General features: G+C 54.5%; 1 protein-coding gene across 3 annotated transcripts in view; it reads right to left on the bottom strand.

The window, feature by feature from the left end:
* SFXN5 (sideroflexin 5) overlaps positions 1-26,218 on the bottom strand; it is a 425,941-nt gene that overhangs the window by 377,708 nt on the left and 22,015 nt on the right. For all 3 annotated transcript variants that reach the window (XR_010785791.1, XR_010785792.1, XM_066572844.1), the window contains exons 2-3: positions 24,503-24,571; positions 11,079-11,156 (exon numbers count right to left, since the gene is read on the bottom strand). Coding sequence is in view for 1 of the 3 variants with exons in the window: in XM_066572844.1 (XP_066428941.1) it covers positions 11,079-11,156; positions 24,503-24,571 (147 nt within the window). In the remaining 2 variants the exon portion in view is untranslated. The remainder of the gene's footprint in view (positions 1-11,078; positions 11,157-24,502; positions 24,572-26,218) is intronic.

Genomic DNA, 26,218 nt, shown 5'->3' with positions numbered 1-26,218 from the left:
ATCCTCTTCACAGGACGCGGTCCTACGACTGGTGGTGGCGCTCGGACCCCTGGAGATGGCCCCATGTAAGTCACATCACTTATGTTACATGGGGGGATGACTACGGCTCCCGGCTCATTCCAATGCCTGCTGAGCTTCTGCTTATAAATAGCCCTCATTCTGAACAAGCAGAACTGCAGTGTAAAGCATGGGGGAGAGAAAGAGCAGAATCCTGAGTGTCTAATGAGACAGGAGGTGGACTTCAGACTACCTCAACATTACCAGCAGACAATCTAGCCAAAGTGGTAACAAGGAGCCAAGACTGAAGGATACAAGGAGGTGGGAGCAGACCGAGGCCGGTGGGAAGAACGAAGAGCTGCGAGAAGTAATAGTCCGGCTTCGATAGATGAAGCACAACAGCAGGGCATCCCAGGAAACACCGCAGGAGTGAAGATGCTTCAGGGGTAATTGTGTGGATGCTGCCCGAGGCGAGGAGGGTCCGGCGCCAGGCAACCGGGGCAAGAAGTGCCAGGCAACAGTCTGCTCAAGAGTCACTGAAGATACCGGTGCTGGGAGCAGAGGGGGACCTCCGGCCATTGCTATAAAGGGCCCAGGTGAGTGTTGTTACCTGCATATACCATGCTGTATAACACTAGGGGGACAGGACAGCAGGGATGGCACTTGGAGGAAGGTGACATGTATGCAAACACCCTGGGGGGGGGGGGGGGGGATAGGACAAGTTGACACTTAGGGGGACAGGGTAAGTATGAGGACAATTGGAAGGATGAGGACGGCATGAGGACAACCCGATGATGGCACTCGGAGACACTTTCACATCTCCTGCGCTGAGGGAATCATCTTCCATGACTCCTGGGAAGATTACCACCCTTCAGTCGTTTCCACCTCTCCTGCCCTGGTAGGTTCCTCATCCTGCGGATGCTTCCACCTCTCCTGCCCTGGTAGGTTCCTCATCCTGCGGATGCTTCCACCTCTCCTGCCCTGGTAGGTTCCTCATCTTGTGGACGCTTCCGCCTCTCCTGCCCTGGTAGGTTCCTCATCCTGTGGACGCTTCCGCCTCTCCTGCCCTGGTAGGTTCCTCATCCTGTGGACGCTTCCACCTCTCCTGCCCTGGTAGATTCCTCATCCTGCGGGCGCTTCCGCCTCTCCTGCCCTGGTAGATTCCTCATCCTGCGGGCGCTTCCGCCTCTCCTGCCCTGGTAGGTTCCTCATCCTGCGGGCGCTTCCGCCTCTCCTGCCCTGGTAGGTTCCTCATCCTGCGGGCGCTTCCGCCTCTCCTGCCCTGGTAGGTTCCTCATCCTGCGGACGCTTCCGCCTCTCCTGCCCTGGTAGGTTCCTCATCCTGCGGACGCTTCCGCCTCTCCTGCCCTGGTAGGTTCCTCATCCTGCGGACGCTTCCGCCTCTCCTGCCCTGGTAGGTTCCTCATCCTGTGGACGCTTCTACGTCTCCTGCCCTGGTAGGTTCCTCATCCTGCGGACGCTTCCACGTCTCCTGCCCTGGTAGGTTCCTCATCCTGCGGACGCTTCCACGTCTCCTGCCCTGGTAGGTTCCTCATCCTGCGGACGTTTCTACGTCTCCTGCCCTGGTAGGTTCCTCATCCTGCGGACGCTTCCACGTCTCCTGCCCTGGTAGGTTCCTCATCCTGTGGACGCTTCCGCCTCTCCTGCCCTGGTATGTTCCTCATCCTGTGGACGCCTCCGCCTCTCTTGCCCTGGTAGGTTCCTCATCCTGTGGACGCTTCCACGTCTCCTGCCCTGGTAGGTTCCTCATCCTGCGGACGCTTCCACCTCTCCTGCCCTGGTAGGTTCCTCATCTTGTGGACGCTTCCGCCTCTCCTGCCCTCGTAGGTTCCTCATCCTGTGGACGCTTCCGCCTCTCCTGCCCTCGTAGGTTCCTCATCCTGTGGACGCTTCCGCCTCTCCTGCCCTGGTAGGTTCCTCATCCTGTGGACGCTTCCGCCTCTCCTGCCCTGGTAGGTTCCTCATCTTGTGGACGCTCCCGCCTCTCCTGCCCTGGTAGGTTCCTCATCCTGCGGACGCTTCTACGTCTCCTGCCCTGGTAGGTTCCCCATCCTGCGGACGCTTCTACGTCTCCTGCCCTGGTAGGTTCCTCATCCTGCGGACGCTTCCACGTCTCCTGCCCTGGTAGGTTCCTCATCCTGCGGACGCTTCCACGTCTCCTGCCCTGGTAGGTTCCTCATCCTGCGGACGCTTCCACGTCTCCTGCCCTGGTAGGTTCCTCATCCTGCGGACGCTTCCACGTCTCCTGCCCTGGTAGGTTCCTCATCCTGCGGACGCTTCCACGTCTCCTGCCCTGGTAGGTTCCTCATCCTGCGGACGCTTCCACCTCTCCTGCCCTGGTAGGTTCCTCATCTTGTGGACGCTTCCGCCTCTCCTGCCCTCGTAGGTTCCTCATCCTGTGGACGCTTCCGCCTCTCCTGCCCTGGTAGGTTCCTCATCCTGTGGACGCTTCCGCCTCTCCTGCCCTGGTAGGTTCCTCATCCTGTGGACGCTTCCGCCTCTCCTGCCCTGGTAGGTTCCTCATCCTGTGGACGCTTCCGCCTCTCCTGCCCTGGTAGGTTCCTCATCTTGTGGACGCTTCCGCCTCTCCTGCCCTGGTAGGTTCCTCATCCTGCGGACGCTTCCACCTCTCCTGCCCTGGTAGGTTCTTCATCCTGCGGACGCTTCCGCCTCTCCTGCCCTGGTAGGTTCCTCATCCTGCGGGCGCTTCCGCCTCTCCTGCCCTGGTAGGTTCCTCATCCTGCGGACGCCTCCGCCTCTCTTGCCCTGGTAGGTTCCTCATCCTGCGGACGCCTCCGCCTCTCTTGCCCTGGTAGGTTCCTCATCCTGCAGACGGCTCCGTCTCTCCTGCCCTGGTAGGTCCCTCATCCTGCGGACGCCTCCGTCTCTCCTGCCCTGGTAGGTTCCTCATCCTGCGGACGCTTCCACGTCTCCTGCCCTGGTAGGTTCCTCATCCTCCGGACGCTTCCACGTCTCCTGCCCTGGTAGGTTCCTCGTCCTGCGGACGCTTCCACGTCTCCTGCCCTGGTAGGTTCCTCGTCCTGCGGACGCTTCCACGTCTCCTGCCCTGGTAGGTTCCTCGCCCTGCGGACGCTTCCACGTCTCCTGCCCTGGTAGGTTCCTCATCCTGTGGACGCTTCCACGTCTCCTGCCCTGGTAGGTTCCTCATCCTGCGGACGCTTCCACGTCTCCTGCCCTGGTAGGTTCCTCATCCTGCGGACGCTTCCACGTCTCCTGCCCTGGTAGGTTCCTCATCCTGCGGACGCTTCCACGTCTCCTACCCTGGTAGGTTCCTCGTCCTGCGGACGCTTCCACGTCTCCTACCCTGGTAGGTTCCTCGTCCTGCGGACGCTTCCACGTCTCCTACCCTGGTAGGTTCCTCGTCCTGCAGATGCTTCTCCAGCAGACGCTTCCACGTCTCCTGCCCTGGTGGGCTCATCATCCTTCAGCCACTTCCAGAGTTTGTATTTTACTGCTACATGTAAAACAGACGAGATGAAGACGGCAGTTTTCTAGAGTACATTGTGCTTTATTGTTAGTAAAAGCTCGTAAATATGGTAAGCATTGGCACCAATGATAGTCATTTGATGGGCTGGAGAGCAAGAACTGTGTTTTCAGTAGCACAGAGGATTTCAGGAGAGGTGCTGATCCTGTGAGGAGTAGTAACCTTTCCTCAAACCTGCGGATAGTGAGGGCAGGGCTGAGTGTGATACCGAGTGCAGCGAGGAGCGGACGGGAGGAAGTGTACAGAGTACCAAGAAAACCACCGGTCAGCGATCAGATGTGGCTGCCGCTTGTCCCTTAGGTGGGAGCCTGCAGTGCATATGGTGGATGTGAGAACCCATCAGTAGGTGGCCGACTGCCTGTTTACACGGCCGATCCCTTCAGCTTGTATGGGTGATGAAACTGAACGGCCAACGAAAATCAGACTCTCGCTGAACCGCAGGAATCTGGATGGTTTGCCACCCATGTAAAAGTGCCTTAAGAGAACTGGCATCAAGTGATGATCATGTCCCCCTGTCACATAAAACTTCACTTGACACAAAGTATTTGCCCCCTGCCAATATTCTCAGTGATGAAGAAAAGTCCATTTTAATTTAAGGGCAACAAAACATTGTCTGTTTACGAGGATGGGAAGATTGCGGTAGACGTGCCACGCAGCGCAACCAGAGAACGGGGAGATTTATCAAGACGTCTTCTAGAAGAATCTTCTTGGTTGTCCACAGCAGCCAATGAGAGCTCAGCTTCCAATGTACCAGAACTCATTAACCCTTACTGAAGCAGCTTTTTTACATTTTAGTCTCTTCCTCCCAATTTTCAAAAATTCGGTCCAAATACGAGACCAAAATTTATAGAGTATTTTGCTGTACTACTTATAAAATAAAAAATATCTTTGGGGGAAAAAAAATTATTTTCTGCCGCCATCTTCTGACCGCCATAACTTTTTTAAAGTTTTTCCGTCAACATAGTCATGGGAGGGCTCGTTTGTTGTAGGACGTCCTGCAGTTTCTATTGGTACCATTTTGGTGTACTTGCAACTTTTTGATCGCTTTTTATTACATTTTTTTCTTGGAGACCGGGTGACCAAAAAAACAGCGAAGACCATGGGCCAAGCTCCTGCCACCAAGAGGCACTAAGCAAATGAAGAGTTACCTCCTGCTACCAGCTATACCCCTCCTGCAAGCACTCCACTAAATTGGTTTGTGCACAAGCAGCAAGAGAGGAGAAGGTGGAAGACATATAGTAATGGCAGCCTCCATTACTATAGCGCATCATGTGCCACTTTGGTGGTGTATGTGACAGCCATCCTATTGTCCATTTGGACATGGATCAGATGACTGGCCAGAATCTGGGACCAATGGGTCAGACACAGGTGGATGGCTCTGAGCTCCAGTATGTTGATTTGGAGGAAAGATTCTGGTTGGTCCACTGTCTCTGCACAGTCAGGTAGCCCGAGGATACCCCACAGCCTAAGAGACTAGCATCCATGGTCATCATCGCAGCAGATGCATGCTCTGGCAGATGAAGACTGGAGTCCGGAGTCCGTGACCACGGAATGCAGACACATAGCTGGAGAAGTGGGAGCTTGTCTTTTCCCAGAAGTAAATTCGCCTGAACTGTGTTTAAGAATAGAGGAATAGACGGAGCCTTGATCAGCATTTTGTCAAGATAAGGGATAGCTACAATCTCCCAAGAACGAAGAAGAGCTACACTGGTTGACCGGACCTTTGTGAAGCCTTGGGAGTTATTGCTAGCCTGAATGGCAGGGTGATGAATTGGAAAGGATCTGAGTGGATTGGACTGGACCAAAGAAAGTGCAGGTGGGACTCGCAAATCAGGATGTGGAAGTAGGTGTCCTTGATGTCCATCGATGATTACTTCTATGGATCAAGGCGAATAGCTATCACCGCGAAAATGATGGTATTTAATATAGCAGTTGAGGCGTTTCAGATCAGGGACCGAGCGAACTGATCCATCCTCTTTGGGAACAATGAACAGGTTGGAGTAAAAACTGGTGAAACATTGGCGAGAAGAAATGGAGATGACGCCTTGGACAAGTAAATCTTAAATGGCTCAAAAGGTACCCCGATAGTTTGGCCAGAACAGACTGTAGGAAAGAGGCAAAAAATGCTCTGGGGGAGCAGAATGAAAATCTACAGGGCACCCCAAAGTGATGATCCACAGGGCACCCCAAAGTGCGCACCCAGGAGTCCTGTATGTGAGCGATCTAAACATCACTGAACAGCAGGAGACTGCCCCCAACCCTAGATGACCGAGATGGGGCTTGCGCTTCATGCTGAGGAGGATTTTGCCGAGTAGGGCTTGGTTGCTTATGTGCGGGGACATCAGGAAAGACACTGTTTGAAAGATCTGTGCTTTTTGCGGTCCCGAGGGGATGGATGCCATTCCAAATGCCGTAGGTTTGAGCGACGAAAGGAACAAAAATGATTCCTTCTTTTTGGTACGGTACTGATGAGTGGACCAAGAAGGCGAGAACTTTTCCACTGGAAATAATTTCGGCAAGGCGACTGCCAAAGAAGGGAGTTCCAGTAAAGGGAAGGCAGATTAGAGACTTCTTCGAGGTGAGGTCTGTGGACCAACACTTTAAACACAAGGTGAATTGCCATGGCAAGTGAGGAGAAACAGGCTAGGATCTTGGCAGCATCCCGGAAGGCCTCACTGAGGAACTTACCTGCCTGAGAGAGCTGAATAGCAAGCTCAGCCAACTCCTCCTGGGGGGCACTGGATAGAATGCCATGGCGATGTTGTTTTGCCTATTCGCATGTGTCCATACTAACTCAGGAAGAGGGGGCGGAGGGCCGACCTGGTTGCCTTGGAAAAGTACTTGGCGAAGGTTTTAAGCCATTAAACATGCTGGTTCTTAAAAGATTGACGCATCTGCCAGGAGCAAAGTTGTGCACTTGGAAAGACGAGACACTGGAGCATCTCCTGAAGACCACCACTTTTTGATTAATTCCTCGAAGAACGGATACAGAAGGCCAGAAGGGAAGTCAACCAAAGCAGCGCAGGCACTGGAAGCAAGTACTGCATTACCGAGAGGATCGTGGCTATCGGAAAAGATCGTAACGATCACCGGCCCGAAAAAGTGGTCAAAACTCCTCACAAGCACAGCATTGCCCATGGAAGGCTGCCCAAAGAGAATGAAAAGTGAGCGGGCGTAGTCCCCTTCCCCCATGTGGACCAGCAGAGTGCTGGACACACACAGGGTGGAAAGTCGGGGATGCATGGGAAAGGGCAGAGGACTGAAGGGGAACAATAGACCAGCATACTCACCTTCCCTGGGGAGCAAGAGCCACATGCCGTCGTGTCAATATCCAACATGATCCTTCGAGATTTCGCACCTCCCTGTTGTGGGGGAAGGGAGTCCAGGAAATCCAAGCAAAAGGATCTTCCCAGTCAGCTCGCAGAAAAGTTAGGGCTTCTCTGGGTCACCTTTTTTTTGAAAAGCAGGGAAGTTACAGCAACCCCCCTGGTGTCCCTCCTCCGTAGGGGGCTCTGTCACCCTGTGAACCTGAACAGTCCAAGGAACTCCAGGACCTAGAAGATGTGCAGCAGGAAGGTCTGCCTCCTAGTGGCAGGAGCCATGCCCAAGGATCTCTGCCTCCTAGTGGCAGGAGCCATGCCCAAGGATCTCTGCCTCCTAGTGGCAGGAGCCATGCCCAAGGATCTCTGCCTCCTAGTGGCAGGAGCCATGCCCAAGGATCTCTGCCTCCTAGTGGCAGGAGCCATACCCAAGGATCTCTGCCTCCTAGTGGCAGGAGCCATGCCCAAGGATCTCTGCCTCCTAGTGGCAGGAGCCATGCCCAAGGATCTCTGCCTCCTAGTGGCAGGAGCCATGCCCAAGGATCTCTGCCTCCTAGTGGCAGGAGCCATGCCCAAGGATCTCTGCCTCCTAGTGGCAGGAGCCATGCCCAAGGATCTCTGCCTCCTAGTGGCAGGAGCCATGCCCAAGGTCTTCGGGGTGTCCCCCAAGGAAATAGCCGAAAGAAGCGTAATTCTGGCGTTGTGTGTGTTTCCTTTCTGACGATGTTCCCCGTGCAGAATAAATGATGTGTTACTTCGATAGATCTGACTTTACAGATGCAGCGATACCAAATATATTTTATAATATAGCACATTATATACACACAGATATAGATTATTAGAACTTGTAATCGCTCTTTTTTTCTAATCATTATTTACAGAGCTTTTTCTAACTATTTTTTCCATTTTTCGTCCTCATATGGGACTTGAACTTGTGATCGGTTTCCTCTCAAATTGTGGTATAATGTAATATTATATTATTACTATGGAATTATATTATACTACAGGAGAGATGTGCCGCACGCATGGCTGATAGGCAATCAGCTATGGCAGCCTGGGGGTCTTCAGAAGGCCCCTGGCCGCCATGGCAACCAAACAGCACCTTGCAAACTCAAAATGGAGGAGAAGGGGCCATTTGGGGCCCTGGAATACTGATTGGGGCATTTAAATGCTCAGAATTGACAGTGGCATGTAAAGGATTAAGAGCGGCACTCTGTATTCACACTGATGGCGGCGGTTTCAGATGGATGTCAGCTGCCTACATTGTATGGAGTGGGACTGGCTCGTCACCGTGCTCCTTACAAACTGCCAGGACGTACCGCTAAGGGGTTAATATATGAAAGCGGAGCTCTGATTGGTTGCTATGGGCAAGAACATTCCTACTATCAGACTGCTAGATAAATGCCCCCCAATGTCACTTAAAGGTCAGGGGGACGTAATCTTCACTTGGTCTGAGAAACGTCCCTGTTTAGAAAACCTGCTTAGGGGGTTGCTCTGGCCCCTGAGTGTGGGGGTGGGGGGTGGGGAGGGGGTGCTCTGGCCCCTGATGGGGGGGGGGGGGGGGGGGGAGTGCTCTGGCCCCTGATGGGGGGGGGGGGGGGGAGTGCTCTGGCCCCTGATGGGGGGGGGGGGGGGGAGTGCTCTGGCCCCTGATGGGGGGGGGAGAGGGAGTGCTCTGGCCCCTGATGGGGGGGGTGCTCTGGCCCCTGATGGGGGGGGGGGGAGGGTGCTCTGGCCCCTGATGGGGGGGGGGGAGGGTGCTCTGGCCCCTGATGGGGGGGGGGGAGGGTGCTCTGGCCCCTGATGGGGGGGGGGGAGGGTGCTCTGGCCCCTGATGGGGGGGGGGGAGGGTGCTCTGGCCCCTGATGGGGGGGGGGGGGGAGGGTGCTCTGGCCCCTGATGGGGGGGGGGGGGGAGGGTGCTCTGGCCCCTGATGGGGGGGGGGGGGAGGGAGTGCTCTGGCCCCTGATGGGGGGGGGGGGGAGGGAGTGCTCTGGCCCCTGATGGGGGAGGGAGGAGGGAGTGCTCTGGCCCCTGATGGGGGAGGGAGGAGGGAGTGCTCTGGCCCCTGATGGGGGAGGGAGGAGGGAGTGCTCTGGCCCCTGATGGGGGAGGGAGGAGGGAGTGCTCTGGCCCCTGATGGGGGAGGGAGGAGGGAGTGCTCTGGCCCCTGATGGGGGAGGGAGGAGGGAGTGCTCTGGCCCCTGATGGGGGAGGGAGGAGGGAGTGCTCTGGCCCCTGATGGGGGAGGGAGGAGGGAGTGCTCTGGCCCCTGATGGGGGAGGGAGGAGGGAGTGCTCTGGCCCCTGATGGGGGAGGGAGGAGGGAGTGCTCTGGCCCCTGATGGGGGAGGGAGGAGGGAGTGCTCTGGCCCCTGATGGGGGAGGGAGGAGGGAGTGCTCTGGCCCCTGATGGGGGAGGGAGGAGGGAGTGCTCTGGCCCCTGATGGGGGAGGGAGGAGGGAGTGCTCTGGCCCCTGATGGGGGAGGGAGGAGGGAGTGCTCTGGCCCCTGATGGGGGAGGGAGGAGGGAGTGCTCTGGCCCCTGATGGGGGAGGGAGGAGGGAGTGCTCTGGCCCCTGATGGGGGAGGGAGGAGGGAGTGCTCTGGCCCCTGATGGGGGAGGGAGGAGGGAGTGCTCTGGCCCCTGATGGGGGAGGGAGGAGGGAGTGCTCTGGCCCCTGATGGGGGAGGGAGGAGGGAGTGCTCTGGCCCCTGATGGGGGAGGGAGGAGGGAGTGCTCTGGCCCCTGATGGGGGAGGGAGGAGGGAGTGCTCTGGCCCCTGATGGGGGAGGGAGGAGGGAGTGCTCTGGCCCCTGATGGGGGAGGGAGGAGGGAGTGCTCTGGCCCCTGATGGGGGAGGGAGGAGGGAGTGCTCTGGCCCCTGATGGGGGAGGGAGGAGGGAGTGCTCTGGCCCCTGATGGGGGAGGGAGGAGGGAGTGCTCTGGCCCCTGATGGGGGAGGGAGGAGGGAGTGCTCTGGCCCCTGATGGGGGAGGGAGGGAGGGAGTGCTCTGGCCCCTGATGGGGGAGGGAGGGAGTGCTCTGGCCCCTGATGGGGGAGGGAGGGAGTGCTCTGGCCCCTGATGGGGGAGGGAGGGAGTGCTCTGGCCCCTGATGGGGGAGGGAGGGAGTGCTCTGGCCCCTGATGGGGGAGGGAGGGAGTGCTCTGGCCCCTGATGGGGGAGGGAGGGAGTGCTCTGGCCCCTGATGGGGGAGGGAGGGAGTGCTCTGGCCCCTGATGGGGGAGGGAGGGAGTGCTCTGGCCCCTGATGGGGGAGGGAGGGAGTGCTCTGGCCCCTGATGGGGGAGGGAGGGAGTGCTCTGGCCCCTGATGGGGGAGGGAGGGAGTGCTCTGGCCCCTGATGGGGGAGGGAGGGAGTGCTCTGGCCCCTGATAGGGGAGGGAGGGAGTGCTCTGGCCCCTGATAGGGGAGGGAGGGAGTGCTCTGGCCCCTGATGGGGGAGGGAGGGAGTGCTCTGGCCCCTGATGGGGGAGGGAGGGAGTGCTCTGGCCCCTGATGGGGGAGGGAGGGAGTGCTCTGGCCCCTGATGGGGGAGGGAGGGAGTGCTCTGGCCCCTGATGGGGGAGGGAGGAAGTGCTCTGGCCCCTGAGGGGGAGGGAGGAAGTGCTCTGGCCCCTGATGGGGGAGGGAGGGAGTGCTCTGGCCCGTGATGGGGGAGGGAGGGAGTGCTCTGGCCCGTGAGGGGGAGGGAGGGGGGCTCTGGCCCCTGAGGGGGAGGGAGTGCTCTGGCCCATGACTTGCTCTATCATTACATTTCTCCTACAGATAATGCTCTTCAGTCGGAGTCCTGAGAATTGGACGACAGCAAACAGTTCTCGATATCCGTCACTAAATGGTGTCCTGGATGAGAGAGAAGGGGCTTCAGCCTTCGTTCCCAGGTGCGTTAACACGGGCTTCGTGACCTGCAAGCACTGCTGTTGGGGTCCCTCACCCCTGTGAGGTCAATCACTGGCCCTATTCACAAAAATACAGAATCTCAGCAGAACGCTGGAGTTATACCCGCCATCCAGGGAGCAGGAGCCTTGTCCCCAGCCGGCACCGGCTCCTGTGCCCCTCGGGTATATGTGGCATAAGGAGCGGACCCGGGGCACTGATCCCCACAACTCCCGGCTCCTACTACAGAGACCACCACTACACAATCTTCTATCTCTTGATCTATTCTGTGATTACAGCTCTGGGGGTATAACCTAAGGGTAGATGGGATCCTTACGTCTGAGTCGGAGACTCCGGGGGGCAGCGTTCCATGCTTATAGTCCTCCAGCAGCTGCACGGCCTCCTTAAGGCGACTCTGTAAAGCAAAATCAAGAAGTGGGTGAGAGAATGTGACATGGTGTGAGGACACAAGACATACAGGAGTATTAAAGGGGTCACACACGTGTGCCATTATCATGGGGCGAACCATAGAGGAGTATTAAAGGGGTCACACACGTGTGCCATTATCATGGGGTGAACCATAGAGGAGTATTAGAGGGGTCCCACATGTGTGCGCCATTATCATGGGGCGAACCATAGAGGAGTATTAGAGGGGTCACATATGTGTGCCATTATCATGGGGCGAACCATAGAGGAGTATTAGAGGGGGTCACATATGTGTGCCATTATCATGGGGCGAACCATAGAGGAGTATTAGAGGGGTCACACGTGTGTGCCATCATCATGGGGCGTGCTATAGAGTATTAGAGGGGTCACACATGTATGCCATTATCATGGGGCGAGCCATAGAGCAGTATTAGAGGGGTCACATATGTGTGCCATCATCATGGGGCGTGCTATAGAGGAGTATTAGAGGGGTCACACATGTATGCCATCATCATGGGGCGTGCTATAGAGGAGTATTAGAGGGGTCACACATGTATGCCATTATCATGGGGCGAGCCATAGAGGAGTATTAGAGGGGTCACACATGTATGCCATTATCATGGGGCGAGCCATAGAGCAGTATTAGAGGGGTCACACGTGTGTGCCATTATCATGGGGCGAGCCATAGAGGAGTATTAGAGGGGTCACACATGCGCAACCATCAGTCAATAAATGTAACCAGGTCCGTCAGACGTAGACGAGTCAGTTAGAGAAGCGTACGCATCCTCCCCGTATATTCTCCATGCTACGAGCGAGACTCGCCCACGAGAAGACTCCCTTCGCTGACACGTTTATCCCTACAACCCTCAAGATCTGTTCAGGAAGGAACGGAAGGAGATGAAGACTCTGCAAGCGTGACCCAATCGGCCCAAGGACTGAAACAGACTAGAAGGGTGAAAGTAGGAAGAAGGGAACTTCAGAGCAAGCGCAAGAAGAAGGCAAACTGGCAGAGCATACAGCCCCACTATGGGGGCACCGCGGCCAACATCCAGGATGGTATATACAGAGCTATCGGTGGGCTCTAATCTCACCGCTGTGGGGACAGAATAGCTGGTTGACTGCATTCTCGGCCATGCGGTCATAGTTGCCTACATGGACACACAAAGCAGCACCAACGATGCCATGAGGTGCCAGCTTCATGATCAAAGGCCAGTATCTTTATAATGAAGATGCTAATTGCAGAAATACTGAGGAAGGGGGGCACAGTGGACATAACAAGGGGCACAGCATCTTTATCCGCTGTGTAGGATCCAATCTTTACTTACCATGCTGCCTCTTAGAAGGTACTTGAGGAGCCTCAGCTGTTGTAAGGAGTCTTACAGGCAATACAAGCTGGGAAAATTATGCAAGAAGTCTCCTCCAGAAGGAAGAAAATGCTACTGCCATACACAGGAGGCTCAATGGCAACAATAACTTACAGAATGTCCTCCTATAGGCGCCAGCTGTCCTCTTTCTGGGCAGTGGTGCCGCCAACTACCAACCGGTCTTTAATCTCCCCTTCATCTTCAAACGTCTGGAACTTCTGGTCTGCTCTTGTCTAATCAGCTCTCTCAGGGTCTCTCTCCTTGACCGCTTACAGTCTGATTTTCGTGCTCTATGTTTTTACACAAACCGCTCTGTGTCAAACTATTTTTTGACGGCCACATTGAATGTCCACCACTGTCTGCTCTCTACTGATCCTCCTGGATCTCTCAGCAGCGTTCATTATCGTGGATCACTAACTCCTCCTCAATATACTTCGCATATCAGCCTGAAGGATGCTGTGCTCTCCCGGTTCTCCTCCTAATTCTCGTTCAGTGTCTCATTCTTCAGCTCTCCTTCTCCTCTTCCCCTTGCTGTTGGGATTCCTCAGGGTTCGGTCCTTTCCACTTCCCCTTGCTGTTGGGGTTTGGGTTCCTCAGGGTTCAGTCCTTTCCCTTTTCCTTTTGGTTGGGTTCCTCAAGGTTTGGTCCTCTCCCCTTCCCCTTGCTGTTGGGGTTCCTCAGGCTTCGATCCTCTCCTCTTCCTGTTGCTGTTGGGGTTCCTCAGGGTTCGGTCCTTTCCCCTTCCCCCTTGCTGTTGGACGTTCCTCAGGGTTCGGTCCTTTCCCCTTCCCCTTGCTGTTGGACGTTCCTACGGGTTCGGTCCTTTCCCCTTCCCCTTGCTGTTGGACGTTCCTCAGGGTTCGGTCCTTTCCCCTTCCTCTTGCTGTTGTGGTTCCTCAGGGTTCGATCCGTGCCTGTTTTCCATCTACATGGCCCCCATCGGGCAAACTACCAGCAGATTTAGACTCCAGTACCATCTGTGCGCAGATGACACCCAATTATATACTTCTTCCCATGACATCACACACTCACTGCTACAAATCCCCAGTGATTGTCTCCAACGCTATGTCGTCTCTCTAAAACTTCTAATCCTGATATCTCCTGCCCGTTGAACACCTTAACTCAGACGCTGCACCAGTTTTCTGGAACGCGCTACCCCAGACAATCAGGATACTTCCCAACACCCACAGCTGTAAGCCAGCTCTAAAGGCACATCTTCTTAGGGAGGCCGATCACATTCCTTAATCTAAACTCTTCTCCATCTACTCAGCTTCTACACTCTGCTTTGGAAACCGGACCCCCTTCTTCCCACTGCCCCACCCTCTACCCCCACTGCACCTCCCACAGTGAAGGAAATAAGTATTTGACCCTTGCTTATTCTGTAAGTTTGCCCGCTGTCAGACATGACCAGTCTATAATTTTTAGGGGCGGTTAATTTTAACAGTGAGATAGAAGATCCATAAAAATCCAGAAGATCCCATTGTCTAAATTATATATATTTGCATTTTGCACAGAGAAATAAGTATTTGATCCCCTACCAACCATTAAGAGCTCCGGCTCCTCCAGACCAGTTAGACGCTCCTAATCAACTCGTTACCTGCATTACAGACAGCTGACTTACATGGTCACCTGTATACAAGACTCCTGTCCACAGACTCAATCAGTCAGTCAGATCTAACCTCTACAACATGGGCAAGACCAAAGAGCTTTCTAAGGATGTCAGGGACAAGATCATAGACCTGCACAAGGCTGGAATGGGCTACAAAACCAGAAGTAAGACGCTGGGTGAGAAGGAGACAACTGTTGGTGCAATAGCAAGAAAATGGAACTGTCAATTGGCATCGATCTGGGGCTCCATGCAAAATCTGACCCCGTGGTGTATCCTTGGTCATGAGGAAGGTGAGAGATCAGCCTAAAACTACACGGGGGGGAACTTGTTAATGATCTCAAGGCAGCTGGGACCAAAGTCACCAAGAAAATCATTGGTAATGGATTACAATCCCGCAATGCCTGCAAGGTTCCTCTACTCAAGAAGGCACATGTGCAGCCGGTCTGAAGGCTGGATGATTCTGAGAGTGATTGGGAGAAGGGGCTGTGGGCAGAGGAGACAAACATTGAGCTCTTTGGCATTAACTCAACTGGCCGTGTTTGGAGGAAGAGAAATGCTGCCTATGACCCAAAGAACACCGTCCCCACTGTCAAGCATAGAGGGGGAAACATTATGTTTTGGGGGTGTTTCTCTGCTAAGGGCACAGGATGACTTTACCGCATCAATGGGAGAATGGATGGAGCCATGTACCGTAAAATCCGGAGTGACAACCTCCTTCCATCCACCAGGACATTAACAATGGGTCGTGGCTGGGTCTTCCAGCATGACAATGACCCAAAACATACAGCCAAGGCAACAAAGGAGTGACTCAAGAAGAAGCACATTAAGGTCATGGAGTGGCCTAGCCAGTCTCTAATAACTATGTATAATATATTAGCTGTCAGTACAGAGATCTCTCCCATCATCTATTATACCCAGGACTGTAACAAGGGGGCGCTCTAATAACTATGTATAGATATATCAGGGGTCCGTACAGAGATCTCTCCTATCATCTATTATACCCAGGACTGTAACAAGGGGGCGCTCTAATAACTATGTATAATATATTAGCTGTCAGTACAGAGATCTCTCCCATCATCTATTATACCCAGGACTGTAACAAGGGGGCGATCTAATAACTATGTATAATATATCAGGGGTCAGTACAGAGATCTCTCCCATCATCTATTATACCCAGGACTGTAACAAGGGGGCGCTCTAATAACTATGTATAGATATATCAGAGGTCAGTACAGAGATCTTTCTTATCATCTATTATACCCAGGACTGTAACAAGGGGGCGCTCTAATAACTAAGTATAATATATCAGGGGTCAGTACAGAGATCTCTCCCATCATCTATTATACCCAGGACTGTAACAAGGGGGCGCTCTAATAACTATGTATAGATATATCAGGGGTCCGTACAGAGATCTCTCCTATCATCTATTATACCCAGGACTGTAACAAGGGGGCGCTCTAATAACTATGTATAATATATTAGCTGTCAGTACAGAGATCTCTCCCATCATCTATTATACCCAGGACTGTAACAAGGGGGCGATCTAATAACTATGTATAATATATCAGGGGTCAGTACAGAGATCTCTCCCATCATCTATTATACCCAGGACTGTAACAAGGGGGCGCTCTAATAACTATGTATAGATATATCAGAGGTCAGTACAGAGATCTTTCTTATCATCTATTATACCCAGGACTGTAACAAGGGGGCGCTCTAATAACTAAGTATAATATATCAGGGGTCAGTACAGAGATCTCTCCCATCATCTATTATACCCAGGACTGTAACAAGGGGGCGCTCTAATAACTATGTATAGATATATCAGGGGTCCGTACAGAGATCTCTCCTATCATCTATTATACCCAGGACTGTAACAAGGGGGCGCTCTAATAACTATGTATAATATATTAGCTGTCAGTACAGAGATCTCTCCCATCATCTATTATACCCAGGACTGTAACAAGGGGGCGCTCTAATAACTATGTATAATATATCAGGGGACAGTACAGAGATCTCTCCCATCATCTATTATACCCAGGACTGTAACAAGGGGGCGATCTAATAACTATGTATAATATATCAGGGGTCAGTACAGAGATCTCTCCCATCATCTATTATACCCAGGACTGTAACAAGGGGGCGCTCTAATAACTATGTATAGATATATCAGAGGTCAGTACAGAGATCTTTCTTATCATCTATTATACCCAGGACTGTAACAAGGGGGCGCTCTAATAACTAAGTATAATATATCAGGGGTCAGTACAGAGATCTCTCCCATCATCTATTATACCCAGGACTGTAACAAGGGGGCGCTCTAATAACTATGTATAGATATATCAGGGGTGAGTACAGAGATCTCTCCCATCATCTATTATACCCAGGACTGTAACAAGGGGGCGCTCTAATAACTATGTATAGATATATCAGGGGTCAGTACAGAGATCTCTTCCATCATCTATTATACCCAGGACTGTAACAAGGGGGTGCTCTAATAACTATGTATAATATATCAGGGGTCCGTACAGAGATCTCTTCCATCATCTATTATACCAAGGACCGTAACAAGGGGGCGCTCTAATAACTATGTATAGATATATCAGGGGTCAGTACAAAGATCTCTCCCATCATCTATTATACCCAGGACTGTAACAAGGGGGCGCTCTAATAACTATGTATAGATATATCAGGGGTCAGCACAGAGATCTTTCTTATCATCTATTATACCCAGGACTGTAACAAGGGGGCGCTCTAATAACTATGTATAGATATATCAGGGGTCAGCACAGAGATCTTTCTTATCATCTATTATACCCAGGACTGTAACAAGGGGGCGCTCTAATAACTATATATAGATATATCAGGGGTCAGCACAGAGATCTTTCTTATCATCTATTATACCCATGACTGTAACAAGGGGGCGCTCTAATAACTATGTATAATATATCAGTGGTCAGTACAGAGATCTCTTCCATCATCTATTATACCAAGGACCGTAACAAGGGGGGCTCTAATAACTATGTATAATATATCAGGGGTCAGTACAGAGATCTCTCCCATCATCTATTATACCCAGGACCGTAACAAGGGGGGCTCTAATAACTATGTATAATATATCAGGGGTCAGTACAGAGATCTCTTCCATCATCTATTATACCCAGGACTGTAACATGGGGGTGCTCTAATAACTATGTATAGATATATCAGGGGTCCGTACAGAGATCTCTTCCATCATCTATTATACCCAGGACTGTAACATGGGGGTGCTCTAATAACTATGTATAGATATATCAGGGATCAGTACAGAGATCTCTCCCATCATCTATTATACCAAGGACCGTAACAAGGGGGGGCTCTAATAACTATGTATAATATATCAGGGGTCAGTACAGAGATCTCTTCCATCATCTATTATACCCAGGACTGTAACAAGGGGGCGCTCTAATAACTATGTATAATATATCAGGGGTCCGTACAGAGATCTCTCCCATCATCTATTATATCCAGGACTGTAACAAGGGGGCGCTCTAATAACTATGTATAATATATCAGGGGTCCGTACAGAGATCTCTCCCATCATCTATTATACCCAGGACTGTAACAAGGGGGCGCTCTAATAACTATGTATAATATATCAGGGGTCCGTACAGAGATCTCTCCCATCATCTATTATACCCAGGACTGTAACAAGGGGGCGCTCTAATAACTATGTACAGATATATCAGGGGTCAGTACAGAGATCTCTTCCATCATCTATTATACCCAGGACTGTAACAAGGGGGCGCTCTAATAACTATGTATAATATATCAGGGGTCCGTACAGAGATCTCTCCCATCATCTATTATACCCAGGACTGTAACAAGGGGGCGCTCTAATAACTATGTGTTATATATAAGGGGTCAGTACAGAGATCTCTCCTATCATCTATTATACCCAGGACTGTAACAAGGGGGCGCTCTAATAACTATATATAAATATATCAGGGAACATTTCAGAGATCTCTCCCATCATCTATTATACCCAGGACTGTAACAAGGGGAAAGATGGGCTTCCCGACATAGAAGGGTTTTTTTTACTGTAAGAGCAGTGAGACTATGGAACCCTCTCCTGAGGACGTGGTGATGGCTCTAGTACCCTGTTGTACCGCCTCTGGCTTGGATACAAGATGTGATACGGAGGGCATGGAGGTTCTAGTACCCCATCGTACTGCCTCTAGTTTGGATAGAAGATGTGATACAGGTGGCATGGAGGCTCTAGTACCATGTTGTACCACCTCTAGCTTGGATACAAGATGTGATACGGGGGGCATGGAGGCTCTAGTACCCTGTTATACTGGCTCTAGCTTGGATACATGATGTGCTATAGGTGGGCATGGAGGCTCTAGTACCCTGTTGTACCTCCTCTAGCTTCTGTATGGTATCCTGCACTATACCACTCCACATTTGCTGTAACTGATCTCTAGATCGTGTAAACTCATCGGCTCTGGAAGTTGGCGTCCCAGATGGGACCATACATGTTCTACTGGTGATAAGTCTGATGAGCGGGCAGCCACAGAAGTGTGACAGTGTTGTGGGGGCTTCCTGTGACCCCTTGTGTGTGCGGCCGAGCATTATCCTGCTGAGGATCCGCCATGAGAGGAACACATGTGGCTGCAGGATGTCCTGAACATATCGCTGAGCTGTCCCTCGTACCACCACTAGGGGGAACTGTCGTATGCGATGGCCCCCCAGACCATCACACCAGCAGGGGGCAGTGTGCCACTCCACAGCAAAGGCCTGGTCACCCCAAGGTCTCCAGACACAAACACGTCCGTCGTCAGCCAAACTAAACCTGGATTCATCGCTTAAGACAGCCCCCATTACGGCCTCTGACACCCACCATCGCGTCTAGGAGACCAAATGTCTTGGCTTCTGGAAAAGGTTCTGACAGAAACCGGGGTGTAACGATGGTGGCCCCATCTCTAAATGGAGGACAAAAGAACAGTTGGACCTGCTGGTGCTTGTCGGATGATCAGACCTTGTGTGCCCTCATCCACTGGTCCCAACACCTCCAAACAGTCCGGTCAGACGGCCCTCTCTACTGGTGGTCTGTAGGGAGTCTTAAGCCTGGTCACCTTGTGTGCCCCCATCCACTGGTCCCAATACCTCTTAACAGTCTGGTCAGACACTCCTCTCTACTTGTGGTCTGTAGGGGGCGTCCAGAGCCCAGTCACCTTGTGTGCCCTCACACACCCACTGGTCACAACACCCCCTAACAGTCTGGTCAGATACTCCTCTCTACTGGTGGTCTGTAGGGGGCATCCTGAGCCTGGTCACCTTGTGTGCCCTCATCCACTGGTCCCAACACCTCCTAACAGTCTAGTGGCCAACAAGCTCTACAAGTAGAAGAGGTCACTGCACACAGGGAGCCTCCGAGAGCCTCTTATAGGCCAAGGGGGGAAACACTTTTAGGGCCTCCGGTGACCGTCCCATCTAATCACCACAACTCCCATCCCAGTTGGAGCCGCAGGGCGGAGTTTTTCAGGAAAATAACCTTTTGGGGGGCTAGAATTTTTCTTGACAAAGCGAATCTACAACAAATTTGCATACAAGTTCTGACTGCGGATGGACACGCCCCCTCCTGGCAGGTCCCACCCGCTCTTTATAAAAGTGTCAAGGGCAGTGCAGTAAGCTAAAAAGTCTATTTCTTTGCACAAGTTGGACATTTGCAACTTTTCTACAGCAGAATTCAAGTACAAGGTCTACGAGGAGAGCCCCGGGGGGCCCTCTGCTGCTAACGGGAGGCTTCTGCTGCTAACGGGGAGCCCCGGGGGGCCCTCTGCTGCTAACGGGGAGCCCCGGGGGGCCCTCTGCTACTAACGGGGAGCCCTCTGCTGCTAACGGGGAGCCCCGGGGGGCCCTCTGCTGCTAACGGGGAGCCCTCTGCTGCTAACGGGGAGCCCCGGGGGCCCTCTGCTGCTAACGGGGAGCCCTCTGCTGCTAACGGGGAGCCCCGGGGGCCCTCTGCTGCTAACGGGGAGCCCTCTGCTGCTAACGGGGAGCCCCCTGCTGCTAACGGGGAGCCCCGGGGGGCCCTCTGCTGTTAACGGGGAGCCCCGGGGGGCCCTCTGCTGTTAACGGGGAGCCCCGGGGGGCCCTCTGCTGCTAACGGGGAGCCCCGGGGGGCCCTCTGCTGCTAACGGGGAGCCCCGGGGGGCCCTCTGCTGCTAACGGGGAGCCCCGGGGGGCCCTGCTGCTGGGTAAAGGCAAGCAAAATTCCTGTTTCTAGTGAAGAGTATCCCAACCTCCGCTGCTAAGGGGGAGCCTCCTGGACCCCTGGCATTAAGGAAAAGCACCCAGCCTCCGGCAACCAAGAGGGTTATGGGTGGCGGGTACCTGTAGTCCACTACCCCCCAGTGCCCCTCCTTGCTGTGTGACCGGGGGTCTCCAGAAGGGGGCACTCCTCCACCTGGTCTCTGGATGTGCTAGTCTCGTGCAGCTCACATGCGATGTCTTCACACCCCGGCTATTCTCAGCCGCTCGCAGGACGCCTTCTTCCTTGAGAATCTTCTCTCCCCTCCTCCCAGGAACACCATCTGTCGGGTATCTCATCATCATGGCCGCCTCGTCTGCATGAGCAGGACCACCAGATGTGCAGGGCCTGAAGATGATCCCCCGACCTCACCAACACCATGGTTTCCTAAGACATCCTGCACTCTAGTCACATCCAGAGCAGCACTCCTGATCACAGGGTCTTAACGAGGGTCACTCATGGGGTCCTGTGCTCTAGTCACATCCAGAGCTGCACTCCTCCCGAGTGACTTATGTTGGCACTATGCAAGCGAAGCCGTGGGGGGGTTAACCCCTTCCTTGCCGCTCCCCGCAGTCTTCGGCGGAGCCACATGGAGGGAACAGAATGTGCAGCTCTGTGTGATGAAACAGCAGTCGCTACAAGTAACAACAAACTTCCCGAGGAGCAGAGAAGGATGCGCCGCCGCTTCAGTGCCGCTTCAGTCTTGGCAAACGTTCAGCCGCCCGCAAGACGGAAGATGCAGCGACTAGAAGACATAAAGCTGGCGGGAGGCACCGGTACTGAGGGGTATCAGTCACGGGACTCCATCGCTTAGCTCCTGCGGAACCTCATCATACACGCCCCAGCAACTCCTCATACACGCCCCAGCTGCCGCAGCACCCCATCATACACGCCCCAGCACCTCATGATGCACGTCCCAGCGCCCCATCCTACGTGCCCCAGCTGCCGCAGCCCCCTCGTCGTGCGCGCCGCAGCTGCCGCAGCCCCCTCGTCGTGCGCGCCACAGCTGCCGCAGCCCCCTCGTCGTGCGCGCCACAGCAGCCGCAGCCCCTCGTCGTGCGCGCCACAGCTGCCGCAGCCCCCTCGTCGTGCGCGCCACAGCTGCCCCCTCGTCGTACGCGCCACAGCAGCCGCAGCCCCTCGTCGCGCGCGCCACAGCTGCCGCAGCCCCCTCGTCGCGCGCGCCACAGCTGCCGCAGCCCCCTCGTCGCGCGCGCCACAGCTGCCGCAGCCCCCTCGTCGCGCGCGCCACAGCTGCCGCAGCCCCCTCGTCGCGCGCGCCACAGCTGCCGCAGCCCCCTCGTCGCGCGCGCCACAGCTGCCGCAGCCCCCTCGTCGCGCGCGCCACAGCTGCCGCAGCCCCCTCGTCGCGCGCGCCACAGCTGCCGCAGCCCCCTCGTCGCGCGCGCCACAGCTGCCGCAGCCCCTCTTCATGCATCCCGAATGCGCTGCATTTTGGCAGATGTTCCTTTATTTCCCAGCACCAACCTGCTGTAAACCTCGCGGCGTACAGTCAGTGACCCAGCAGGGGGCGCAGGCACCAGACTGCCCCCTGCAGGCCACCCCTGTAACTATCAGGATGAGGGATGGGACAACTTTTATGGTGGTCTCCATACAGACAGCAAACAGAGGTACGGCAACAGAGCGGGCCAGGAAGACACCCTCATCACCCCGAGCAACCAGTCACCACAGCAGTATGAGAGGAAAGCCGCGCTGTGATGGGTTGCCATGGGAACAAGGACCGTCTCACCAGAAGGCGAACGAGAAAATCACGCAAGACCTGTGAATTGCGAGACGCACGAATATAAACCACATCCTGCTGAACGGAGTCCGATAGAGGAGGGACCCGATCCCCGCATGGCGGCACACCCCATTGTTGGGAACGCATCACACGGCGCTGCGCCAGAGGACTGCAACCTCGCCGGAGTGATGGGAGGAGTCTGACAGAGCGCCTGGCGACCGCCGGAACATCGCGCTTGGCTGTGTGTAGACAGCCGCAGACAGGAGGCCCTCGCTCACACGGGCGGATACGGCGCGGGTACCGGAATACGCAGGGCACCGGAAACACGTGTAATACACATATCCTGTACTGGCGTGTTACACGCACCAACGCCAGCAGGCTGCGCTTCATACTACACGCGTGACACAACAGGTGGGAGTGGCCTGACTGCGGACTTCTAGCGCCGCGTGTTACGGGTGTAATAAGACGCTCCTCGCCGCGAGCAACCAATCACAGCGCGGCTTGCATTTCTTAAACTGCCAAGATAAAAAATGGACGCCGCGCCGTGATTAATAGTAAAACCGGCCGTCGCAACCAAATCGTCGCTGTAGCGTCCACGGAAGTGTAGTACCACCCTCCACCTGCGGACGAGGGGGCACACTTTCCAGTAAAAGTCCTTCAATAGGTTTGTGTCAGGAAGATGATCGGCGATTATGGACAACGGTCAGCATGGCGGACATCTGGGCGGCGGTCTGTCATGTGCGGCACGCCAGGTGGGAGAGGCTCATGGGGTCCACATGGGAAGACCGATGGGGAGGGATGAAAAACTGTAATGGTCGCTGCGGCCCCAAACCGTGCGGTCATGGAAGGGTTAACAATGGCTGCCTCTTCACGCTCACAGGGCACCGCACCCTCCGCTCAGCTCATTGTCCGCCTGTCAGGTTACTATAACGACGGAGAGCAGCCAGTCCGACCCTGCATGTAAAGTAGGGAGACCCCCCATGTCCCTCCGGGGGCGAGGGGGACGCAATCTGCAAACCAGGTCATAGCACAACAGCCTCAAGCCTCTGACAAGCCTGGTGCCCGGCGCGTCCCGCTGGCCCGGCACACCGCGCCCGGCGCATCCTGCTAACCCGGCACATCCCGCTAACCCGGCACACCGCGCCCGGCGCATCCTGCTAACCCGGCACATCCCGCTAACCCGGCGCATCCCGCTAACCCGGCACACTGCGCCCGGCGCATCCCGCTAACCCGGCACACTGCGCATCGCGCATCCCGCTAACCCGGCACACTGCGCATCGCGCATCCCGCTAACCCGGCACACTGCGCATCGCGCATCCCGCTAACCCGGCACACAACACAAGCAGTCTCTGAACAATCTGATAATCCGGTACCGCTGCCACAAATGTATAGCCCATCTATAGGTGTCCAGTAATCCAGAATGTCCAATAGTACGCCATCCTGTGCCCGGCAGATTGTGGGGCAGTGCGCTCCTGCTGGGGGGGGGGGGGGGGGGCGCCTCTGCAAGCAGGTAGGGAAGCTCTTAATTCACTGACAGCAAGCAGAAGTCTAGAACCACAGAGCGCATCAAACAGCGGCTCAACGCTGCAGCGACATCCAGGCGGATAACCGCATGTCTCCGGTCAGAGGACACGTCTGCCCAGGTAACGGAGCGCCCCCCGCGGTCTCCAGCTGCGCGTTACCGTCTGTCTCAGTCAGTGTCACATTGCATAAATTACCCGGGATAAATATACCAGCCCCCCCCCCTCCCCCGCGGCGCCCGTGCGGCTTAATTAAAACTCAATTACAATCATAATTCGGATGACTTCGAGGTGCGGCGTCTCAAGGGTGGACGGGGCGACTTCAGGAGGAACATGTGAACCAGGAGGCGCAGGATGACAGTGGTGGGAGGAGAAGCACAAGATAACTGCGGCTAAACGCGCGAACAGCTAACGGAACCTTCCGCAAAATGCGGGGAAACTTTCAGAATAGGTAAAAATCTGCACCACATTTCGCATGCCAGGCGTGACGCAGACCAGAAAATGGCGCAATTCTGCTGCCTCTTCTGTGTCACAATCCGCAGGGATGCGAATTTTGGTGTGGAATATCCGGTTCCACGTGACTTCAGCCTCAGGGACGCTCACACGGCGGATTTAACGGGGCTGAAGGCATCCGTCCGGTATAAACATCACACACGCAGCTCGGCTTTTGGGCGCGGTTTTTCCTTTTGTCGCGGTCACATCCCGGTTTTTGCCTTCGTTTAACACAAACGTCCAGACAAGTTGTTGCTGCCCAGACCCACTAACGTCACCGCGTCCGTCCGCCGCCAACACACAGACGTCCGTACCTCAGTGACGAAGAGCGTGCGCGGGTCGATGATGTCCAGGAAGTGGCGGAATCGGCCGTAGAACGTGTTCTGCAAGAGAAGAAACGGAACACGATTAACCTGCAGATAATGACCCCCCACATAATAAGCGTTATTTATATGGCGCCAACATATTCCGCAGCGCCTACACGATGGGGAACAGGAACGAACCCCGGGTCCATGTAGTAATCAGCTGATGGAGGCAGTAGTGGTGCGTGGTCCAAGGAGCTTACATACTACAGATATAGGGGGATACAGAGGGCTGGAGACGGGCGCGGTACGGAGGGCCGGAGACGGGCGCGGTACGGAGGGCCGGAGACGGGCGCGGTACGGAGGGCCGGAGACGGGCGCGGTACGGAGGGCCGGAGACGGGCGCGGTACGGAGGGCCGGAGACGGGCGCGGTACGGAGGGCCGGAGACGGGCGCGGTACGGAGGGCCGGAGACGGGCGCGGTACGGAGGGCCGGAGACGGGCGCGGTATGGTAGCGTGCACAGTGAGGGATGCACACTGTGGGATAACTGAGGGATACATAGACAATAGTCAGGCCGAATAGTGGCTAAATTGGTATGACTGCAGGGGGTGGTTGGAAGTGGCTGGCAGGGATTGCGGTCAGTAGGTCAGGCAGCATGTTATCAGGGGGGTACAGAGGGGTTTGGTTTAGGGGATGTGGTATGCCTCCCCAAAGAGTGGCGTTTTTAGAGCACACCTGAAGTTTTGTGTGTCAGGAATGCCCGAATAGTTTTGGGTAGCGCATTTCAGAGGACTTGTGCTGCTCTGGAGAAGTCTTGGAGGCGGGATGAGGGATCCAACGTAGGGCGGGGCGGTGGATGAGGGATCCAACGTAGGGCGGGGCGGCGCTGTGGATGAGGGAACCAACGTAGGGCGGGGCGGTGGATGAGGGATCCAATGTAGGGCGGCGCTGGATTCATGAAGGGTCGATCATGTCAGACCAATCTGATCAGCTTCTACCATGAAGTAAGCTCTAGGCTGGACCTGGGAGAGTCTATTGATCTCGTATATCTGAACTTCTCTAAAGCATTTGACACCGTGCCGCATAATAGGCTAATATACAAAATGAGAAGCTCGGATTGGGGGAAAACGTGTGTAATTGGGTAAAGAACTGGCTCAGAGATAGAAAGCAGAGGGGGGTAATAAATGGTTCGTACTCTGATTGGGCCCCCGTTGCTAGTGGGGGCCACAGGGCTCAGTATTGGCCCCATTCTGTTCAATATATTTACCAACGACCTGATAGGGGGGCTGCACAGCAAAATATCAATATTTGTAGAAGACACAAAATTATACAATATAATCAATGCAACAGAGGACAATGTGCGGCTACAAACGGACCGAGATAAGCCGGGGGCTTGGGGGGGGGGGGGGGGGGGGGATGGTGAATGGAGGTCAATGTGGATAAATGTAAGGTTCTGCACATGGGCCAGAGAAACGGATGTCACCAATATATACTAAATGGGGTACAGCTAGGGAAAAGACCTGGGAGTACTAGTGGGCTGTAGACTAAACTGGAGCAACCAATGCCAGTCAGCTGCTGCGAAAGCTAATAAAGTCTTGGGGTGCATTAAGAGGTATAGGGGTGAAGGATGAGAACATTATCCTCCCACTATATAAGGCACTTGTCAGGCCTCACATGGAATACTGCGTACAGTTCTGGTCACCGGCGCTCAGGAAAGATGTTACAG

Source organism: Eleutherodactylus coqui, chromosome 7 (genome assembly GCF_035609145.1).
Source record: "Eleutherodactylus coqui strain aEleCoq1 chromosome 7, aEleCoq1.hap1, whole genome shotgun sequence".
Lineage (NCBI taxonomy): Eukaryota > Metazoa > Chordata > Amphibia > Anura > Eleutherodactylidae > Eleutherodactylus > Eleutherodactylus coqui.
The sequence above is the reverse complement of the archived record's forward strand: the minus strand, read 5'-3'. Positions and strand labels throughout refer to the sequence as shown.